Genomic DNA, 16761 nt, shown 5'->3' on the forward strand with positions numbered 1-16761 from the left:
CTGCTTCTGGCTCCATATCCCTGCAATGCAACTGGGAAGGCTCGAGTCGGATTGAATAAAATAAAAAAGTGGGGGTTGGGTGTGGTTTGTGCTTACAGTAGCTGCAAGGAAGAGAAGGGTCGTAATGGCTCGTGGGAGTGGGTTCCTAACGGGCACAGGTGTTACCTGTTGGCTAAGCATCCTCTCCCTGTCGATATAGTGTACTGACATTCGGTGTTGTACCGAAATCGGTGACCTATTGAAAACTGTGACCAGGGGTCGCTGTTCTAATGGCTTACCATATCAGCAAATGGTCGAGGCCTAACACTTACCCTAACAACATTCGAACATTACAAGCCCGGAGACCCCTGGTCGCAGTTTTCGGTTGGTCACTCACCGATTTCGGCACAACACCGGACCGATAGCGCTCGATACCGATAGCGCCGGGAAAGTGAGCGGAGTAGTTCAGAAAGTTATATTGATTCATGTTTTGGAAGCGTGTGTGGTCAAGAAAGATGTTTAGGGAAAAGATCGGGTTGAGACTTTTCATTGTTACAAAACGTAAAGAGGATCAGACCAGACATTTTTGTTATCGATGATCTTCGTTGTCATGACAGCCCTCAGTCTGCACTCCTTAGGTGAGGAGCAGCTGAAGAGGTCCGGAGGCTGTAGGGTCAAAGAACAAAGACACCGGGATTGATATGTATGCGCATGTCCTCATTAAATGAACACTTTACCATTAGTCTCACTATTATGACGGATTACTTTGGTAAGCATCTGAAGGTGTTTTTAGAATGGGGAGATAGAGAGAGGAAGAAAGACTGAGAAAAATAGGATGGGTAGAGAAAGAAAGATAGCCCAGAATCAGAATCAGAATGGGCCTATCAAACAGATTAATCTAATCTGTGATTTATAAATATACAAGGCGTGCTGTGTTTTCCATCCTCTAACAAATAAAAAGAACAGATTTGCTTGTGCAATGAGAGAAAGATAGCAAACAAGATTTAAGATTGTCCCTCACAAGCCTGCATGACATCAAGCTTAAGGAGGACTTAAACATCAAAGACTTCAACAAATAGAATAATATTTGTAAGATTTTCGCACTTCTTGGAATAATAGAAAGCTGTTATCTCAGAGCATCGAGATTGGTTTATTATGATCTTGTTGGAATTAACATAATTGGAGTACGTATTTGCAAAGAATATCCTAACCACGATGTCCGTTTTAATGGACAGAATAAACGGCAGCAGAGCCTTCTTTGAAAATATACGCCACTGATTTAGCACACACACTAATGAACAGATGTTTAAGTTAACAAAGAGCAATAGCTTGTACCGTGACAGGGAAGGGGTGTTGAGCTGTGCGGTATAAAACACAACATGTTTGCCTGAGAAACAAATCACTCATTGAGGACAACCGACAGCATCATAGCAACACGCACATGAAAAAGACACGACTTCACTCATAACAAATGACTGGGTGTGCTTTGCCTTCGGCAAGGGCACAACCTTTGTTCTCTCACATATATATTGTTATTGGGTGTGCTTTGCCTTCGGCAAGGGCTCAACCTTTGTTCTCTCACATATATATTATTATTATTAGGTTCCTCCGGTAGGAGGGAACCTATTGTTATTGTTGGTATTCTTATTATTAGGTTCCTCCGGTAGGAGGGAACCTATTGTTATTGTTGGTATTCTTATTATTATTATTATTTTTCTTCTCCTTGCGCCCCAATATCTCAAAAAGTCCCTTGTCATAAATTTTCTAATTTGGCACATTGATACTACATCCAAGTGGGTACCCCCACACCAAATATGGGCCACATCGGACCATAGGGGGCGCTACAGGCCACGCCCAAAAGTCCGATTTTCAAAGTGATGGCATTTCCACCCCATTGCTCCAATTCTTCTGAAACTTGGTGTGCATGACTCATTTTTCATGAGGAACAAAAAAGCCTCAAGGACCCATAAGGTCCGCCATGATGGATTTTCCTGTACTGTGATAATTTGTGAAAACCTTCAAAATTCCTCTTCTCTTGAACCAAAGGTGAAATTGACTTGAAATTTGGTACAGATGTGTATCATTGACGTATTTAAAAACGTTACTTAAGGCAATTGAATCAAGTACAAAATGGCTGAAATTGGTGTATTTATGTAAATGTCCACATTGCCTCAATATGTTTGTGTCACTAAATCAAATGTATTTTTGAAGGATGGTTCAAACCTAATAAGCTTTAAGGTGACATGCCTCTGAAGTACCATGCAAAGTTTCACCTTGATATGTCAAAATATGACTGAATTACAGCTGTTTGAACTTGGACCAAATCTGACAGTGCTCGCCATTGGAGAAACAGCTTTTTTTAATTATCCAGTTATTGAACTTTGTGTATTCCATGCCTGGGAATGGCTCAATTGGCTGAGATGTTGTGCTGGTAATCAAGGTTCAATACCAGTCAGAGGCATAGTTTTTAATTTTTTATTCTGACCAAACGGTTTCTAGTCTCCCGATAAATCCTCCGGTTGTAAAACATAGCAATGCGTGTTTATTTGAGCCCATCACAACACTCCGATCATCTGTTTAGCGAGACTGTGTAAACCACTGCAAAACAAGCCAGGTTCACCACAGTAGCTAGCTACTTGTAGTCTACGCATGGTAGAGATAACTCTAATGGTTATCTCTAATGAAGTAAATTAATTGTTCAGGTGGATCCCTTGCCTGTTGCACAAATTCATTTCAGTAACCTGAGCCAGGACACATTCCCACTGATGCTAGGCATGATTTGAAATTTGACAAGTTATGGCACTCCTAACAACCTTTTTAAAAAAACTATGAGTAAGTTATTCTTTACAGCAGCAACCCAGTCATTCCGTTGTCCCGTTTTTATAGGAAATGTACAAGCAGTTTCAACTTTGGACGAATCTTACAATGCTTACCACAGGAGAAACAGCTTATTTTTTTATACAGTAACTGAACATGACAATATTCAGCACTGAGAATATCTCAATGGGCTGGGATGGTGACCTGTAAAGTATAAGGTCGTAGGTTGGAATCCAGCCATAGTCTTTTGGCCTGTCATAATTTTGATTATCTGTTCAGTTCAACAGGATGACATCATTCTGAAGTACCACAAACAATTTCACCTTGTTATGTGAAAATGATTGAATTAGAGCAGTTTCAACGTTGGCTGAATCTAACAACGCTTACCACAGGAGAAACAGCTTACTTTTTTATACAGTAACTGAACATGATAATATTCAACACTGAGAATAGCTCAATGGGCTGGGATGGTGGTCTGTAAAGTATAAGGTAGTAGGTTGGAATCCAGCCATTATCTTTTGGCCTGTCATAATTTTGATTATCTGTTTAGCTAAACAGGATGACATCATTCTGAAATACCATGCACAATTTCATGCAATTTCACCTTGAAATGTCAACTGTTTCTTAACCTTTGTCCCAATGTTGACCAAAGCTAATACTCTGCCCTTTCTATTCATACAATCTCAACAGTTGGTGTGTAGCAGAGAGGATAGAGAGACTGACTTGTAACCTTATGCTCATGAGTTCAAATCCCCATTCAGCCTGTTGTTGGCCAAACATGAAGTAGTTTTTCTCCCTTGTTGTCCAACTCTCGATCTTCTGCAGTGTACATGTTTATAATATTTAGCCATTTTGCGGAGGAACCCGCATCGCTGCTTGCAGCTATATTTATTATTATTATTATTATATCAACTTTTTAGTTCTTCCGCCGTTTTTTGGCCTTTAACTAGTTCTGCATACTTTCACCGATTCCTACAATTTATGTATCAAAACGTTCAGCTCCTTCAGGAGATGTTGGCTATGACTTTTGGTATTTCTCACTTTTATACTTTTTAAGACATTAAGGTTTTTGTGCAAATTATTCTCCCATTAAAAGTAATGGTAAATCCTTTCAAATCATTAAAAAGCTTCCTCCTCTTTCAAACGTAACTACTTCAGCATACTTTCAGCTAGAGACACCATTCAACCTTTAAAATGTTCACAAGACATTCAGCTATTCCCAAATGATTCAGCTTTTTCAAATATTCAGCCAATTTTGAATTATGACAGTTTGAAATACATTAAAATGTTTGCTGCAAAAGGAAAAGGAACACGTTTTTGAAACTGCAGGTAGAGTCGTATTTCTGACCGCACAGACATATAAAAGACATCTCTGGTTTCGGCAGAGTCTTGGGTCTCGGAAAATATCCTTATATTTTGGATTGGACGTATAGTTTTGCGTCTAGGTTAACTTGTTTGAGGTGTAGATTCTAGCTACATTAGTTATTCTCTCTGCCCAGCTCGTTAGCGATCACAGCTGCTCCATCGCCGTGGCAACCAAACAAACACGCACCAGGAAAGCAGAAGGAACACGTTTTTGAAACTGCAGGTATAGTCGTATTTCTGACTGCACAGACATATAAAGAATATCTCTGGTTTCGGCAGAGTCTTGGGTCTCGGAAAATATCATTAGATTTTGGATTGGACGTACAGTTTTGCGTCTAGGTTATCTTGTTTGAGGTGTGGATTCTAGCTACATTCTCTTATTCTGTGCCCTCACCGAGTTAGCAATCATAGCTGCACCATCACCGTAACGACAGACACGCACCACTCAGTCTCTCACACAGGTGATTGGTACGTTTACTTGACCATGAGAAACCCGATTACTAGCAATTGTCGGTTTATACCAATAATACAATTACTCCGTTTACATGTGTAATTAGTTATGCGATTACTCAATAAACGTGTCTACATGATTCTTTTTTATTAATCGTTGTATGCTCCACGGACAAAACTTGCACCATCATCCTTCTGCAACAAAGTGTCGCCGTGTCTTCCTGTATCGGCCCTACTGCTGTATGTTTCATTCCATCACATTGAATCCTACTAAGAAAGCCGAGTAAACGCACTCAATGGTAGGCTGTTAAAACGATAATAATCTTGTTACGACTAGCTAGCCTACTTCTTCTGTTTAACAGTTCAGCTTTCAGCTTCTCCCGCATTGTAGGCTATTTTAGCTCTAAGCTTTGTTAGATGATGCAGTTCAGCTTCCACACTGCCTCTTTTGTGTGACTCACACATTTTTTTAATTAATTTCAGCTTTCAGCTTGCGGGTATTTTCTCATTTCTCACTTTTATACTTTTTAAAATATTAAGGTTTTTGTGCAAATTATTCTCCCTTTAAAAGTAATGGTAAATCCTTTCAAATCATTGTTGGAATGCTGCTCCAGCCCCTTTCAAAAATACCTTTCGGTTGCTTTGAAGCTTCAGCTTATAACTTTCTACTAAATTTTCACAATTTTCCGCTTTTTTAGCATGGTCAGCTATCCCCATTCAGGTTTTCAGCATTCTCACTGCTGTTTCGCAGGAACAGCCGTTTCTAGTTATTATTCTTTTTGTCCCCCTAAAACTCAGTCAATATTTGGCCTACATAGACAAAATAGGTGTCAAAAGTTTCGTCTTGGTAGCGATTGAGTTGCTTCTATTGGAATTTACGTTCCGTTGCATGGTTTAGGCTGAAGTTAAGTTTTTGTGGCGAAAAGTGAAGCTAACGGTGGCTAATTTGCTAGCCACAGTCACTGACGTTACTAACGTCACTACGTCACTAACGTCACGAAAACACGCGTGACTACCTTTGGCAGAACATTCGTTTCGCATCTGTTAACTTGGGGGATAGCTAGGCTAACTATAGCTTTACTGCAAGGCAGCTGCAGAAACGCCACAAGCAAAGAGGCCAGGGTGATAACTATTTACTCATTTTACTTTGTGATATGACACACAATTGTGATGTGTAATGTACAATATAAGCTGATATTATTAAGGAAGTACATCTACTTTCGGAAACAGTAGTCTACTATTTCACTGAAGTATTAGCATCATGACGTTAGCCTGTGTTGCCCGGGCAACACATACTACAGTGGTCTATGATGTATCTGTTTTCAATCGTTAAAATAAACATTCCTCACATATACATTTTCGTTGTAGGATTTATTATGACATTATATTACAAGTAAACGATTTGTGGGTGAAATTATCATTACCTGTGGTTTCAATCCAGTGTATCACTGCAACGCTGTAGCCTACGCGAGACACTACAAAAACATCTACACAGCTGTAGGAAGTCAAACGGCGACAGAACATGTTCGGCACTCCCCTTACTTAAATCAAAAGTCTATCTAACTACTAATCTGAACTTCATTGCCACAGCCTAAACTTTGTCAATCTGTTCATGAAAATAATTAATTTCAGCCTAAACCGTACAACGGAACGTTAAATCCAATTCAACCAACGCAATCGCTACCGAGACGAACACAGCAGTAACGCTAGTCTAGTACTGTACCGTAGTAGTACAATTTACCGGGGCAGCTTCTCCACACAGGGCTATATCGCATTTTGCGTTGTTACTGACAATGATCGCTACCAGTGAGCTTTTAATGAATGAGCGATTTTCCACTAAATAAATGTCAAGCCTATTTACGTTTTGGGAGGCATAGTTAGCAGATGGTACTGTTTGAATCGCGATTCCATCTTCTACTGCCGGTAACGTTGTAGAATAATCTTCAAAGGGGGTTCTTTATTAATGAATGAATGCAATATGAGTAGGCTAAATGCCTGAAAATATCACGAGAAGGGAAAACTTAAAAGACGTTTAAGTCATAGAGATTAGGTCAATTTTTACACCGGTCTGCCAAATTTCTTCGTTTTGATTCAGCTATGAGGCTGCCTCTTGCAGGGGAAATGAGAAGACATCATATTTCATTCTACACTTCACTCGTATTTTGAGTTGTAAATGAGCAGCAAAAAATGCTTTTATGATGCTTTTAAATCTATGTAATCTTTATAAATAGGCCCTATGCATTTTTATATAAAATATACAGAAATATCAGTTGTAAAAATGTCATTATAAAACGGATCCCTGTGCAACCGACGCAAGCAAGCACACCCTACAATTTCCCCAGAAATTGTAGGGTTAAGCGTTGCTCTAGTTAAGCGTTGCTGCTTCAACACTGATACAACGTTGATGAGACACAACCAATAGTAGAGTTCCGTACAGAGACGCATGCCAACGTTTTGACACACGCTCTGCTCTGCGGGCCACAGTAGGGGCTTACCCCGCGGGCAAATTAGTTCTCGTAGAAGGAGTTCGCTGGTTTGGCTAGAAGCTGACAGTTTAGTGACCTGCGCGGGTGGTCTCTGCCCACATAATGACATATTTTCAGGCTCCTGATTCTAAATGCTAGAAACAGGTGCTGGGTAGGCAGTTGCTATGCAACAATCGGGTGCCAGCCAGGTGGGCTACTGCAGAGAGAAGCCGGCACGCGTAGATGGTTATTATACACCTCGGAACACTGGGATTCTTGGAAAGGCTGAACCACAGTAAGAGCTAGCTACACTGAATATACAGGTGGCGCCCAGACCAGTCTGTTATAAGAAAGACAGGCAGAGTAGTATGAACGTCACACTCAATGATTTCACAATGTGAGATCTATGGGACACAGTCAGTTTTGCTAATAGTACAATCTATCTATATCTGAGAACCATTTGGTATGAACATGCTGCATTGATTTAAATGCAAGACTTTAAAACATAAAGGGGAAAATGAGGCAAGGAATTTGAATCAGCTTTAATCCATTTCTCAAGAGAGGGATGCCACAGAGCATGTTATTCACATTGCATTTCATAGAGAGGATTGCCATTGCCGTCACACACACCTCGGTTAATCTCTGGTATCATCGCATGTCCGTAGATAATAAGAGCTCACCACCTTGTCTTTTCAGAATGCGGAGTAGACTGAGCACTGAGGGAACAGTTGGCCAAATTAAATAACCCCCTTCAACACTCCCTCCTCCACGCGCACCACCCTGCTATCCCTCCATCCTCCCTGGAGTTTAATTAGGCTCTCTGAGCTCCGTCTGAATAATGCAACACCTGAGCACACCTGAGTAGTCTGCTCAAACACAGAAAGTGGAGAATTAGGAGACAAGATGACCGAGGGAGAGGCAGTGAAAGATAGCGAGAGGGAGAGGAGGTTAAGAGAAAGTATGGGTGTGAGAGAGACGTAATTGTTGAATATGACACATAGATATGGCATGAGATTTGTCCACAATCATGATAAAACTATTAGAGATACCTCACTGGTTGTTGGTTAGAATATTTACTTCATTGGTGTAATTAAGTAAGCCAACTAATATAGTGTGTAAACGTGCTATGATTGTGTTGAGTTTGTCGAAGGGAAGCTTTGGTTTTGGCACCATCTAGTGACCATCCACCAGAAACTTCCGATTGGTCAATTATCAGCTGTTAGGATACGACACATGACATTAAGTTTGAAGATGGCTGCCTGCATGGAGGATAAGACGGGTACGTGTTTCTTGCTCAGAGCAATTTAACTCATGAAATGATGATACAGCTCTCAACAACAGCTCTCTACTCTCTGAGCTCTCAATTCAGACAGTATTGCTAATGAGAAACGAAACTTATTTTCTCGATCAAAATAACACCAACGGGATAACGAGCTAGTAGTTAACTACATGTAAAAGACAATTACAGACTACATAGACAAAACACGTATATTGTACATTGGCATGTTACCTATAATCTGATTAATACCACGTTCTTGCGCCACTGTTTCATCTTAAACCAAAAATAACGGCCTGGGTGTCGAGCTATAACCATAACCCAAACTTTGACAAACATTGCCAAAGAACGAGTTGTTTTCCCTTTCAGAGGAAGAGGACAGTATCCTGGAGGCCCTGTGCTTCCCAGAGCGTCCCGCTGCCAGCACCTTCAGCTCATCCTCTCGGGGCAGGGAGGTGGTCACCTGCATTCTCTGTGCGGACTCCTGCCCCCTGTCTGAGAAGGACCGCCTCCTTAAGCACCTGGTTGTGGAGCATAAACTGGTCATCGCTGATGTCAAACTAATCGCAGACTTCCCTAAGTATGTTACCTGTTCTTAGTGTTCTCCGTACAGAAGAGAGACGTTATAGACTACTTCGAGATTACTGGCTTTTAAATGCCACAGGAAATAAACGGTGTAACCTTTCATTTAGGTACATGCTGTACTGGAGGAAGAGATTCACAGAACAGCCCATCACACATTTCTGCAGCGTGATTAAGACAAACTCAGAAGGCCCTGTTGGTGAGTGGACTTTTATGTAGGTATAATTGAAATTCAAATAATCCTTGGTTCTAAATTCACTCCCTGCGGTTTTAGACAAACAAGAGGACTTCTTCCTCCTGTGTGATGTTCTGCCCGAGGACCGGATACTCAGGGAGCAGCTCCAGCAGAACAGACTGGTGAGTTTCTCAGACCAGGAACTGCTGCTTGTCCAACTTCCACAGTAGAACTTGTGCTGTTTCAGCAGTTTTTTCACACAGCGCTCCTTTTAAACTAGCTAACCACTCAGCATTCAGAGTTGAAAACATTAGTTAATGGTTACCTTATAACTTAAATTAGCAGAAACATCTAGTTTTCAGATAGCTAGTGGTAAAGAGCTAACGAAGACCAACTGAAGCGATCCCTCTGCGCTTTTCTGACAGAAATAAACGGTTTGTAGGCACACGCCCCACGTGACTTGTGTTTCTGGGACCTACAGGAAGAGATCTTGGAGCAGCAGCAGAGAGAAAGAGACGACAGCAGCTTCCGACGAGACTGCATGTTTTGCAATGAGGAGTTCATAGGGAACAGGTGTGTTCCCGTCCAGAGGGCCTCTGCCCTGTCCGGGTCTGCAGTACTGCTGACGCTGTTCACGCGTAAAGCAGAGCCATGTGACGCTGTTCTCTCATCCCAGGTCCTCGCTGCTCAACCACATGGCCCGGGAACACGCTTTCAGTGTGGGTCTACCCGACAACATAGTGTACTGCCAAGAGTTTCTAGACACGCTCCAGGGCAAACTGGACAAGTGAGATTGAGTTTACACTCCAGGACGACATTGATGTTGGAGGGAGCAACTGCATGATTATGAAGTGATTGTTATGTTCTGATCTCAGTTTGCAGTGTCTCTACTGTGAAAAGACCTTCCGAGACAAGATCACGCTGAAAGACCACATGAGGAAGAAACAGCATCGCAGGATTAACGCTAACAACCACGAATACGACCAATTCTACATCATCAACTACTTGGTATGTCCTGGTGTCTGTGTGTCTATTTAAGCCTCGCAAACATACGGGTACGCATGTGTTTATGGTTTAGCTTGACTTGAAAGATAAACTATATCACAAAGTTTTTCCGCCCAATGGTACCAGGAACTGGGGAAGACTTGGGAGGAGGTCCAGTCCGAGGATGACCATGAGATGCTGGAAGATCAAGATGAGTGAGTCTCCCTCTGGTGACACTGTAAAACGTTCGGGTTCAGTGTCAGCTGTCACAGGCCTGTACAGCAGGGGTCACCAACCCTGTTCCTGGAGAGCTACCTGCCTGAAAGGTTTCGCTCCAGTAGTAATCTAGCACACCTGTTTCTAATACCTGAGGTGACTCAGGTGTCTGGCATTTGGTGTGTTACTCTGAGGATCTGATACAATCCTACATAAAGACAGTTATGAGTCATGTTCAAACGAATGGGCTGACTCGATGTCGGGTGGCTGTTTTTCCTCCGCAGTGATTGGTCAGATTGGCAGGCTCACCCGGTGTGCGCTGTATGTCTGTTCTGCGAGCACCAATCAGAGACCATGAACAAGATCTACGACCACATGGGGGTAAAGACACAGTTCGCTAAACAGTGAAAGCATGAGAGCATAGTAGTAACATTAACTGATCCTGGAAATTCTTAAGACTTGTCTTTCAAAGCCTTATTTTTTCCAGGAAGCCCATGGATTTGACCTCCACAAGTTGAAGTCAGAACTCAGTAAGTAACACCAGACAATAACTAAACAGCACCGACACACACACAGACACACACACACACACACACCAAACAGTGGTTCTGTCCAACTCACCATCCTGTGTGTCCTTCTATATAGACCTGAGGTTCTACCAGCAGGTTAAACTGGTCAACTACATACGCAGGGAGATTCACCAGTGCCGTTGCTATGGCTGCCAGGAGAAGTTTTCCTCCAGGCCTGAGGTCCTTCGTCACGTGGTGGACGCAGGCCATGCCATGATGCTTCCAGAGATGTCCACATGGGACCAACCTCAGTGCGTCCTCCTTTAGTTACCTCTGAGTTATTTAGAGATGTAATTATAGTTCTGGATAAAAACACACAACAGTGGATTGACACTGCAGTACGCGTGTCTCAGCTATAAGTGATTCAGATATACCATCGTCTTACCGGGCCGTCAGTCACTGTGATCAGTAAGGAAGCTGTTCTCTCGCTCCACAGTCACTGTGATCAGTAAGGAAGCTGTTCTCTCGCTCCACAGTCACTGATCAGTAAGGAAGCTGTTCTCTCGCTCCACAGTCACTGTGATCAGTAAGGAAGCTGTTCGCTCGCTCCACAGTCACTGTGATCAGTAAGGAAGCTGTTCTCTCGCTCCACAGTCACTGTGATCAGTAAGGAAGCTGTTCTCTCGCTCCACAGGTACTACTTCCCCACGTATGAGAATGATGCCCTCCTGTGTGCCCTGTCTGACAGTGACAGCGAGGGTCACGGTGGAGATGTCCCTGTCATCGCAGAGGACATCTCCAACCTCAGGGCCTTGAAGCAGACCAGCGTCCTCAACCAGCTGCTGAAGAACAGAGGAGCCAACATCTAGCTGGATGAATGCGTGACCCAAACAGGGACGGGGTGTATTTTTCTAATGCAGTAAAATAATGTATATTTCATTTTGATAACTGCTCGGTACATCAAACACACCATGTGTTCTGTTGTAAATAAAATATTTAACACAATGTAATCTTGCATCACTGTTAAACACACTGGTTGGTGGTATTGTGTGTAAATATATCGTTCTGGGCACTTAGGGTTAGGGTTCTTTTTTGACCACTTCACAATTCTTCCATTTCTATAGCAAATCCTTTTTCTTCATGTGGTGTCTTGACTGGGGTGGTGTTGGGTCTTCGGTATATTGTGAAAAGTACTACCTCCTGTCCTGAGCTGTTACAACCTCTCCTAGCAGGCCTAAAAGAAAGAGGGTTGACTGCACTATCTAACCACTCAGACCAAGTCAGGAACCATGTCAGAACAAGGTGCAAGCTGGTAACCCAGAACAGGCCATTCTGCCTTCCTGGACCAAAGAGGCTGAGTTTGTCTGGGCTCTGGTTAGACCTCCTCCCTGCCTCAGCTTTCTGGCCCCACTACTGGGATCCGCACAGGCAGTCACATTCACACCAGCAGTTTGCAGAAAGTGTCCACAGATGGTGTACATTGCCTCCCACAACAAGTGAATCAGACTATATCAAGCAAGATAGTCTGTTTTTATTGCATAGTCAAGACATCATCCAATATTAATATAAAATATTTTCCACATACGTACACAACCCATACATATTTGATTAGAGCATGTACATTTCCTCCAAATACCATTGTCACGCCTGTAAGACATTTCCCCACATTCCTCCAGATAGTGCAATTGATCTGTTTCGGTGTGGTTGTGGCCTGCCCCAAAGAGTATGAAAGAATATGCACTGCACATCAGTAACAGGAGTGACACTCAAAGGCTTGCGGTGGTTCAGAATATAAAGCAGAATACAAAAAGGGTTTGTAAGAAACAACTCTTGAAATACAAATATCCAACCACAAATCAAGTCTTATTTTTCTCCTAATATATAAATCTAAATAATACCGTGTCATAACCTGAGATTTGTTGGGGGGGTTGAGTTCAATATCCATTTCAGTTTCAGAATTTATTTTATAAGATTAAAATAACTTTATATATTTTTGGTTTTAGTTTGAAGGCACAGAATCTATTAATTTTGAATCTGACTGAAAATGGTGCTCGCTCTAGTGCAAAGGTCTGGTTCGAATGGAATAATTCCTCTCAAACTTCTCATAAAAGAGATAACATTCTCCATCTCTTCCCATCCCCAGCATATATATGGAAGTTCCACTGCCTATTTACGCTTGGAGAAGGAAGTTGAACATCAATGAATGCAGGAAGAAAAAAGTCTGTGTCAAATGTCATGATAACCAAATGTTTTGTGTGTGCAAAGACGACCGCCATTTTGGTATATCAAATGTGTACATATTCTTAATCTAACAGCACTTTTACTTAATATAAATCATTCTAAACGTTATATTTGTCAGTAACTGATCCACAATCCAAAACTGTCTACTTGGGTTGAATAAATTCAGACCAAACATTGATTCAACTACTGAAAACTATTTAGAAAACTACCCTGAGCTCTGAAAAAAAAAAAGTTATCAATACGAAGTACAACCTCAAGCGATAAGGAGAAAGCATAGCTGAATCTTAGAGAGCCTATTTCTAGGTTCTGACCAACTTGAAGCCCTGGCCCGTGTCCAGCACAGCAGGGGGGAACCAGTTTAGTTTGACTCTTTTGAGGCACCGTAGGCAGATGTTGCAAGCCCACAGCAGATTCAGACCAGAGCACCACAGAGCCATCTGCACCACAGGGTAGGTCAACCGTGGGAAGTACATCCTCCAGTGATTGGTGACATCACTTCCTGTAGGCAGGTGCAGCGTGTAGTCGCTCCATTCCTTGGAGATTCCGTAGGCGGCAGAGACCGTCCTACCCCTCTCCGACCACTGGGTGGCGCTGTTGGGGTTGCAGTTGAACTCCACCCATTGGGAGGTGAAGGCCCCCAGCTGGGCAGAGTCCTGCAGCTCCAGGTCGCTGGAGCGGATGAGCAGCGCCCCCTGCACGGCCACGTACAGCCCCTCCACCTCCCGGGCAGCCTTCACCCAGGGCATGGCGTTGTCACAGTCCAGGACCAGGATGAGACGGGAGCATGCGGTTCCGTTCTTCTCCTTCCACCACTCCAGGATGCGGTCCAGCGACAGGCTGTCCCCTCCTGAAGGACGAGACACGCACCAACAACACAAGTCGGTCAAGTCGTTAGGTCGTTGTTGTTTTTTTTTACAATGGTGACATTTTACTGTTCTCAGTGGCAGAAGGCAGCACAAGGGTTAATGCATTATTGGACAGTATTTTCGTGAAGTGTGACAGGAAAAGCAAGGCGAGAGAGCGAGTGAAAGGGGAAGTCATGCAGCAAACAGCCATGGCCGGATTTGAACCCAGGCCGCCTCAGTCTACACGGTACTGGTGCTTATCCTGTGAGCTAGCGGGGCGCCCCAGAGCAAGGTACATTAGAATGAGTGAGTTAGGTGGAAACCTACGGTTCTCAATGAGAGGAGAAAACTATTTAAGCTTTACTTTAATAACACAACAGTTAATTCCGCCTCCATCCTGACCTGCCAGGGCCCACTCCCCGGTCCGGTGCGTGTGTCCGCTGTAGAACAGGACGTAGGTGTCGTGCCGGGGGCCGTCGGCCGTGCGGACCTCCAGGAAGGCCTTGATCTTGGCCTGCAGAGCCTCCAGGGTCAGCCCGCTCGTGGAGTAGTCGCAGCCGAACGACTCGATCATGTGGTGCGAGAAGAAGCGCTGCATGGTGTTCAGCATGTCTGTGGAGCGCAGGTTCAGATCCCGCACCTGGTCCGGGGGCAGCAGGGTGGGCTGGCCGTCGGGGCTGAAACGTGGGAGACGGGAGGAAGTTAGTTGTGCAGTTAAGTCTTGTTTAGATCCCGTCTGTGAGCGTGGAGGTGGGTGTAAGTGCTGCTGATCTGTGGGCATCGGTGAAGCCCTCTGTGACATTGCTTGTAAAAAGTTCTATACAAAATAATTATATTCAGTATTATGATCATTGGATCAAGATGGCAGCATGTGTGGGTAAAAAAAAGTGTCTGGCGTGTGCTGAGTAGGGATGAAGTTTCTAACCTGCAGTAGTTGGTTGGGATGACCACGGCGTAGCCCATGCAGGTCCCACCCAGGCAGTTCCCCAGCTCGTAGAAAAGCCCATGAAACAGAGACTCCAGGGGCAGGACCAGTAGGAGCATGCCCATGAAGATACTGCTGGAGGACTGGGACACACAGAAACCATCTATTCAACATCGACACAGAACAGGAGCATGCGGCAGGCAAAAACAGTGTCTGTAAAATGTAGACCACGCCTACCTGCCATGACAACGCTGCGATGACTGAGGTCGACACCAGACTGAAGAGTACCAGGCGCTGAGAAATGAGGCAGAAGTGCCTCATTCCCTTGGAGGCCATGACCTTCTCCAGGCTGCCTCCCCCAGGCCCCTGGGCCAGGCTCACCCTCTGGCAGTCGCTCAGCTTGGTGTGGAACCCCCACACGGTGATCACAAACACCACGTGGCAGATGACCCAGAACACACCGCACACCACGAAGGCCGGGATCTTCAGGTACCACTGGTGCAGGTCGGCCAGCTTCACGGCGGCCAGGCCGAAGAAGGCCCCCTCCACCAGCAGCAGGGGGAGCAGGGAGAGCTTGCGCCACAGGCCGCGCCACAGCAGCAACGGTAGCCAGCGCTCCGTCACCGATAGCCCGCTGTAGTACACGTCCAGCAGAGGGTCGCAGATGAGCTGGCTGAAGAAGCAGGCCAGAGCGAAGGGGTTGGTGGGGGCCTCCAGGGACCTGAAGAAGAGCGCCGCCGTGACAACGCTGAAACAGACCAGGTTAGGAAGAGCCAGGACAGCTTTCATCCGGAGGGCCACCATGACCGCAGCCATGGCAACCACCAGGACTACGACACTCGTGGACTTCTGGATGGGTAGGACGACGCTGGCTGTGGCAAATCCCACCAGCTCCAGGAACTCCGCCGAGGTGAGAAAGGCAGGACGGTATCTGGTGCAACCACACAGCCTTTCCAGCAGAGCCCAGAGCGTCCTTATCCCAAGACTGGCCAGCAACAGATAGTTGGTCGCTTGCTCTTTGACGTCATTCTCCAGGTCCTTACTGTTGATGAAGCACAGCAAGCCCAGGAGGAATCCAAAACATAGGTGAAGAAGGCTCAGGCTGACTGCCTCCATGTTGAAGAAGTAGTACAATATGCTTGCTATCCCGAGGACTAACAACGCCAAAACTAAAATAACAAGGATGGTGGATTCCGCACTCTTTTCCCATCTGACGTAGAGCCCCAGGCACAAGGCCACCAGGAGGTTTATGCCGGACAGGTATCCCAACCACCGGATTGAAGACCACATGTTCACCTCTCCATTGACCTCATCCAGTCGGGTCATAGCAGCATGAAGGCAGTGACTGACACAGTAGCGTAGTATGCGACACATCTTGTTGACGGATGTGTGACGTCCAGATAACTATTTACACAGGGTTATCTTTATACAACATTTAGGTAAAGTTATACCTAAGCTGACTTAACGGCTACATGTAACTTATTAATGATTGCTGCCGGTGAAGTATGCTAGCCGTTAGCTAGCGAACAAACCATCTTTGCAGGCAAGATTAGCTAGCGCTAGCTAGCTAGCTGATGATCAAACTGGCCTAGATCGTGTTAAACGTTGACTATATGCAAAGCTTATGAAACTACAAAGACGAATCACTAGAGGTATCTCTTGTTAGTACAACGCGCAAGTAATGTCCTTTTCCCACTTTGAAAACTTTCAGTCAGATGACCACCGCCATCGGGCTTGTCGGTCTCTGAATCTGAATTCATGTAGTACGGAACGGCTGAAGGGACAATCTTGATCTCATATTCGTGCTGGAGCAGTGTTACATTTTAACCATTGAAGCGAAAACCTGCCAGAAAAACATTCTGTCAGGAATGTTTATGTATTTATACTAATAGAATCGGACGGCTGCCCATGGAGTCAATAACACAAACACAC

The 16761-nt window shown here is 44.3% G+C and overlaps 3 protein-coding genes across 3 annotated transcripts in view; 2 read left to right on the forward strand and 1 right to left on the reverse strand.

Moving 5' to 3' along the window:
- LOC134020774 (E3 ubiquitin-protein ligase AMFR-like) overlaps positions 1–16761 on the forward strand; it is a 343986-nt gene that overhangs the window by 112566 nt on the left and 214659 nt on the right. The gene's annotated exons all lie outside the window — the stretch shown is intronic.
- Positions 8310–11823, forward strand: znf277 (zinc finger protein 277). Its single transcript, XM_062461013.1, has 12 exons — positions 8310–8355; positions 8722–8932; positions 9045–9133; positions 9209–9291; positions 9591–9682; positions 9786–9896; positions 9985–10117; positions 10241–10308; positions 10594–10690; positions 10797–10839; positions 10955–11129; positions 11513–11823. The coding sequence occupies exons 1-12, from the start codon at positions 8310–8312 to the stop codon at positions 11685–11687; spliced, it is 1323 nt and encodes a 440-aa protein (XP_062316997.1). The 3' UTR covers positions 11688–11823.
- Positions 12330–16610, reverse strand: tmem168b (transmembrane protein 168b). The gene is made up of 4 exons (XM_062461008.1): positions 15067–16610; positions 14830–14972; positions 14307–14581; positions 12330–13906 (listed from the first exon to the last, which is right to left on the reverse strand). The coding sequence occupies exons 1-4, from the start codon at positions 16201–16203 to the stop codon at positions 13359–13361; spliced, it is 2103 nt and encodes a 700-aa protein (XP_062316992.1). The 5' UTR covers positions 16204–16610; the 3' UTR covers positions 12330–13358.

The sequence above is a fragment of the Osmerus eperlanus genome, chromosome 5 (genome assembly GCF_963692335.1).
Source record: "Osmerus eperlanus chromosome 5, fOsmEpe2.1, whole genome shotgun sequence".
In the NCBI taxonomy this organism is placed as follows: Eukaryota; Metazoa; Chordata; class Actinopteri; order Osmeriformes; family Osmeridae; genus Osmerus; species Osmerus eperlanus.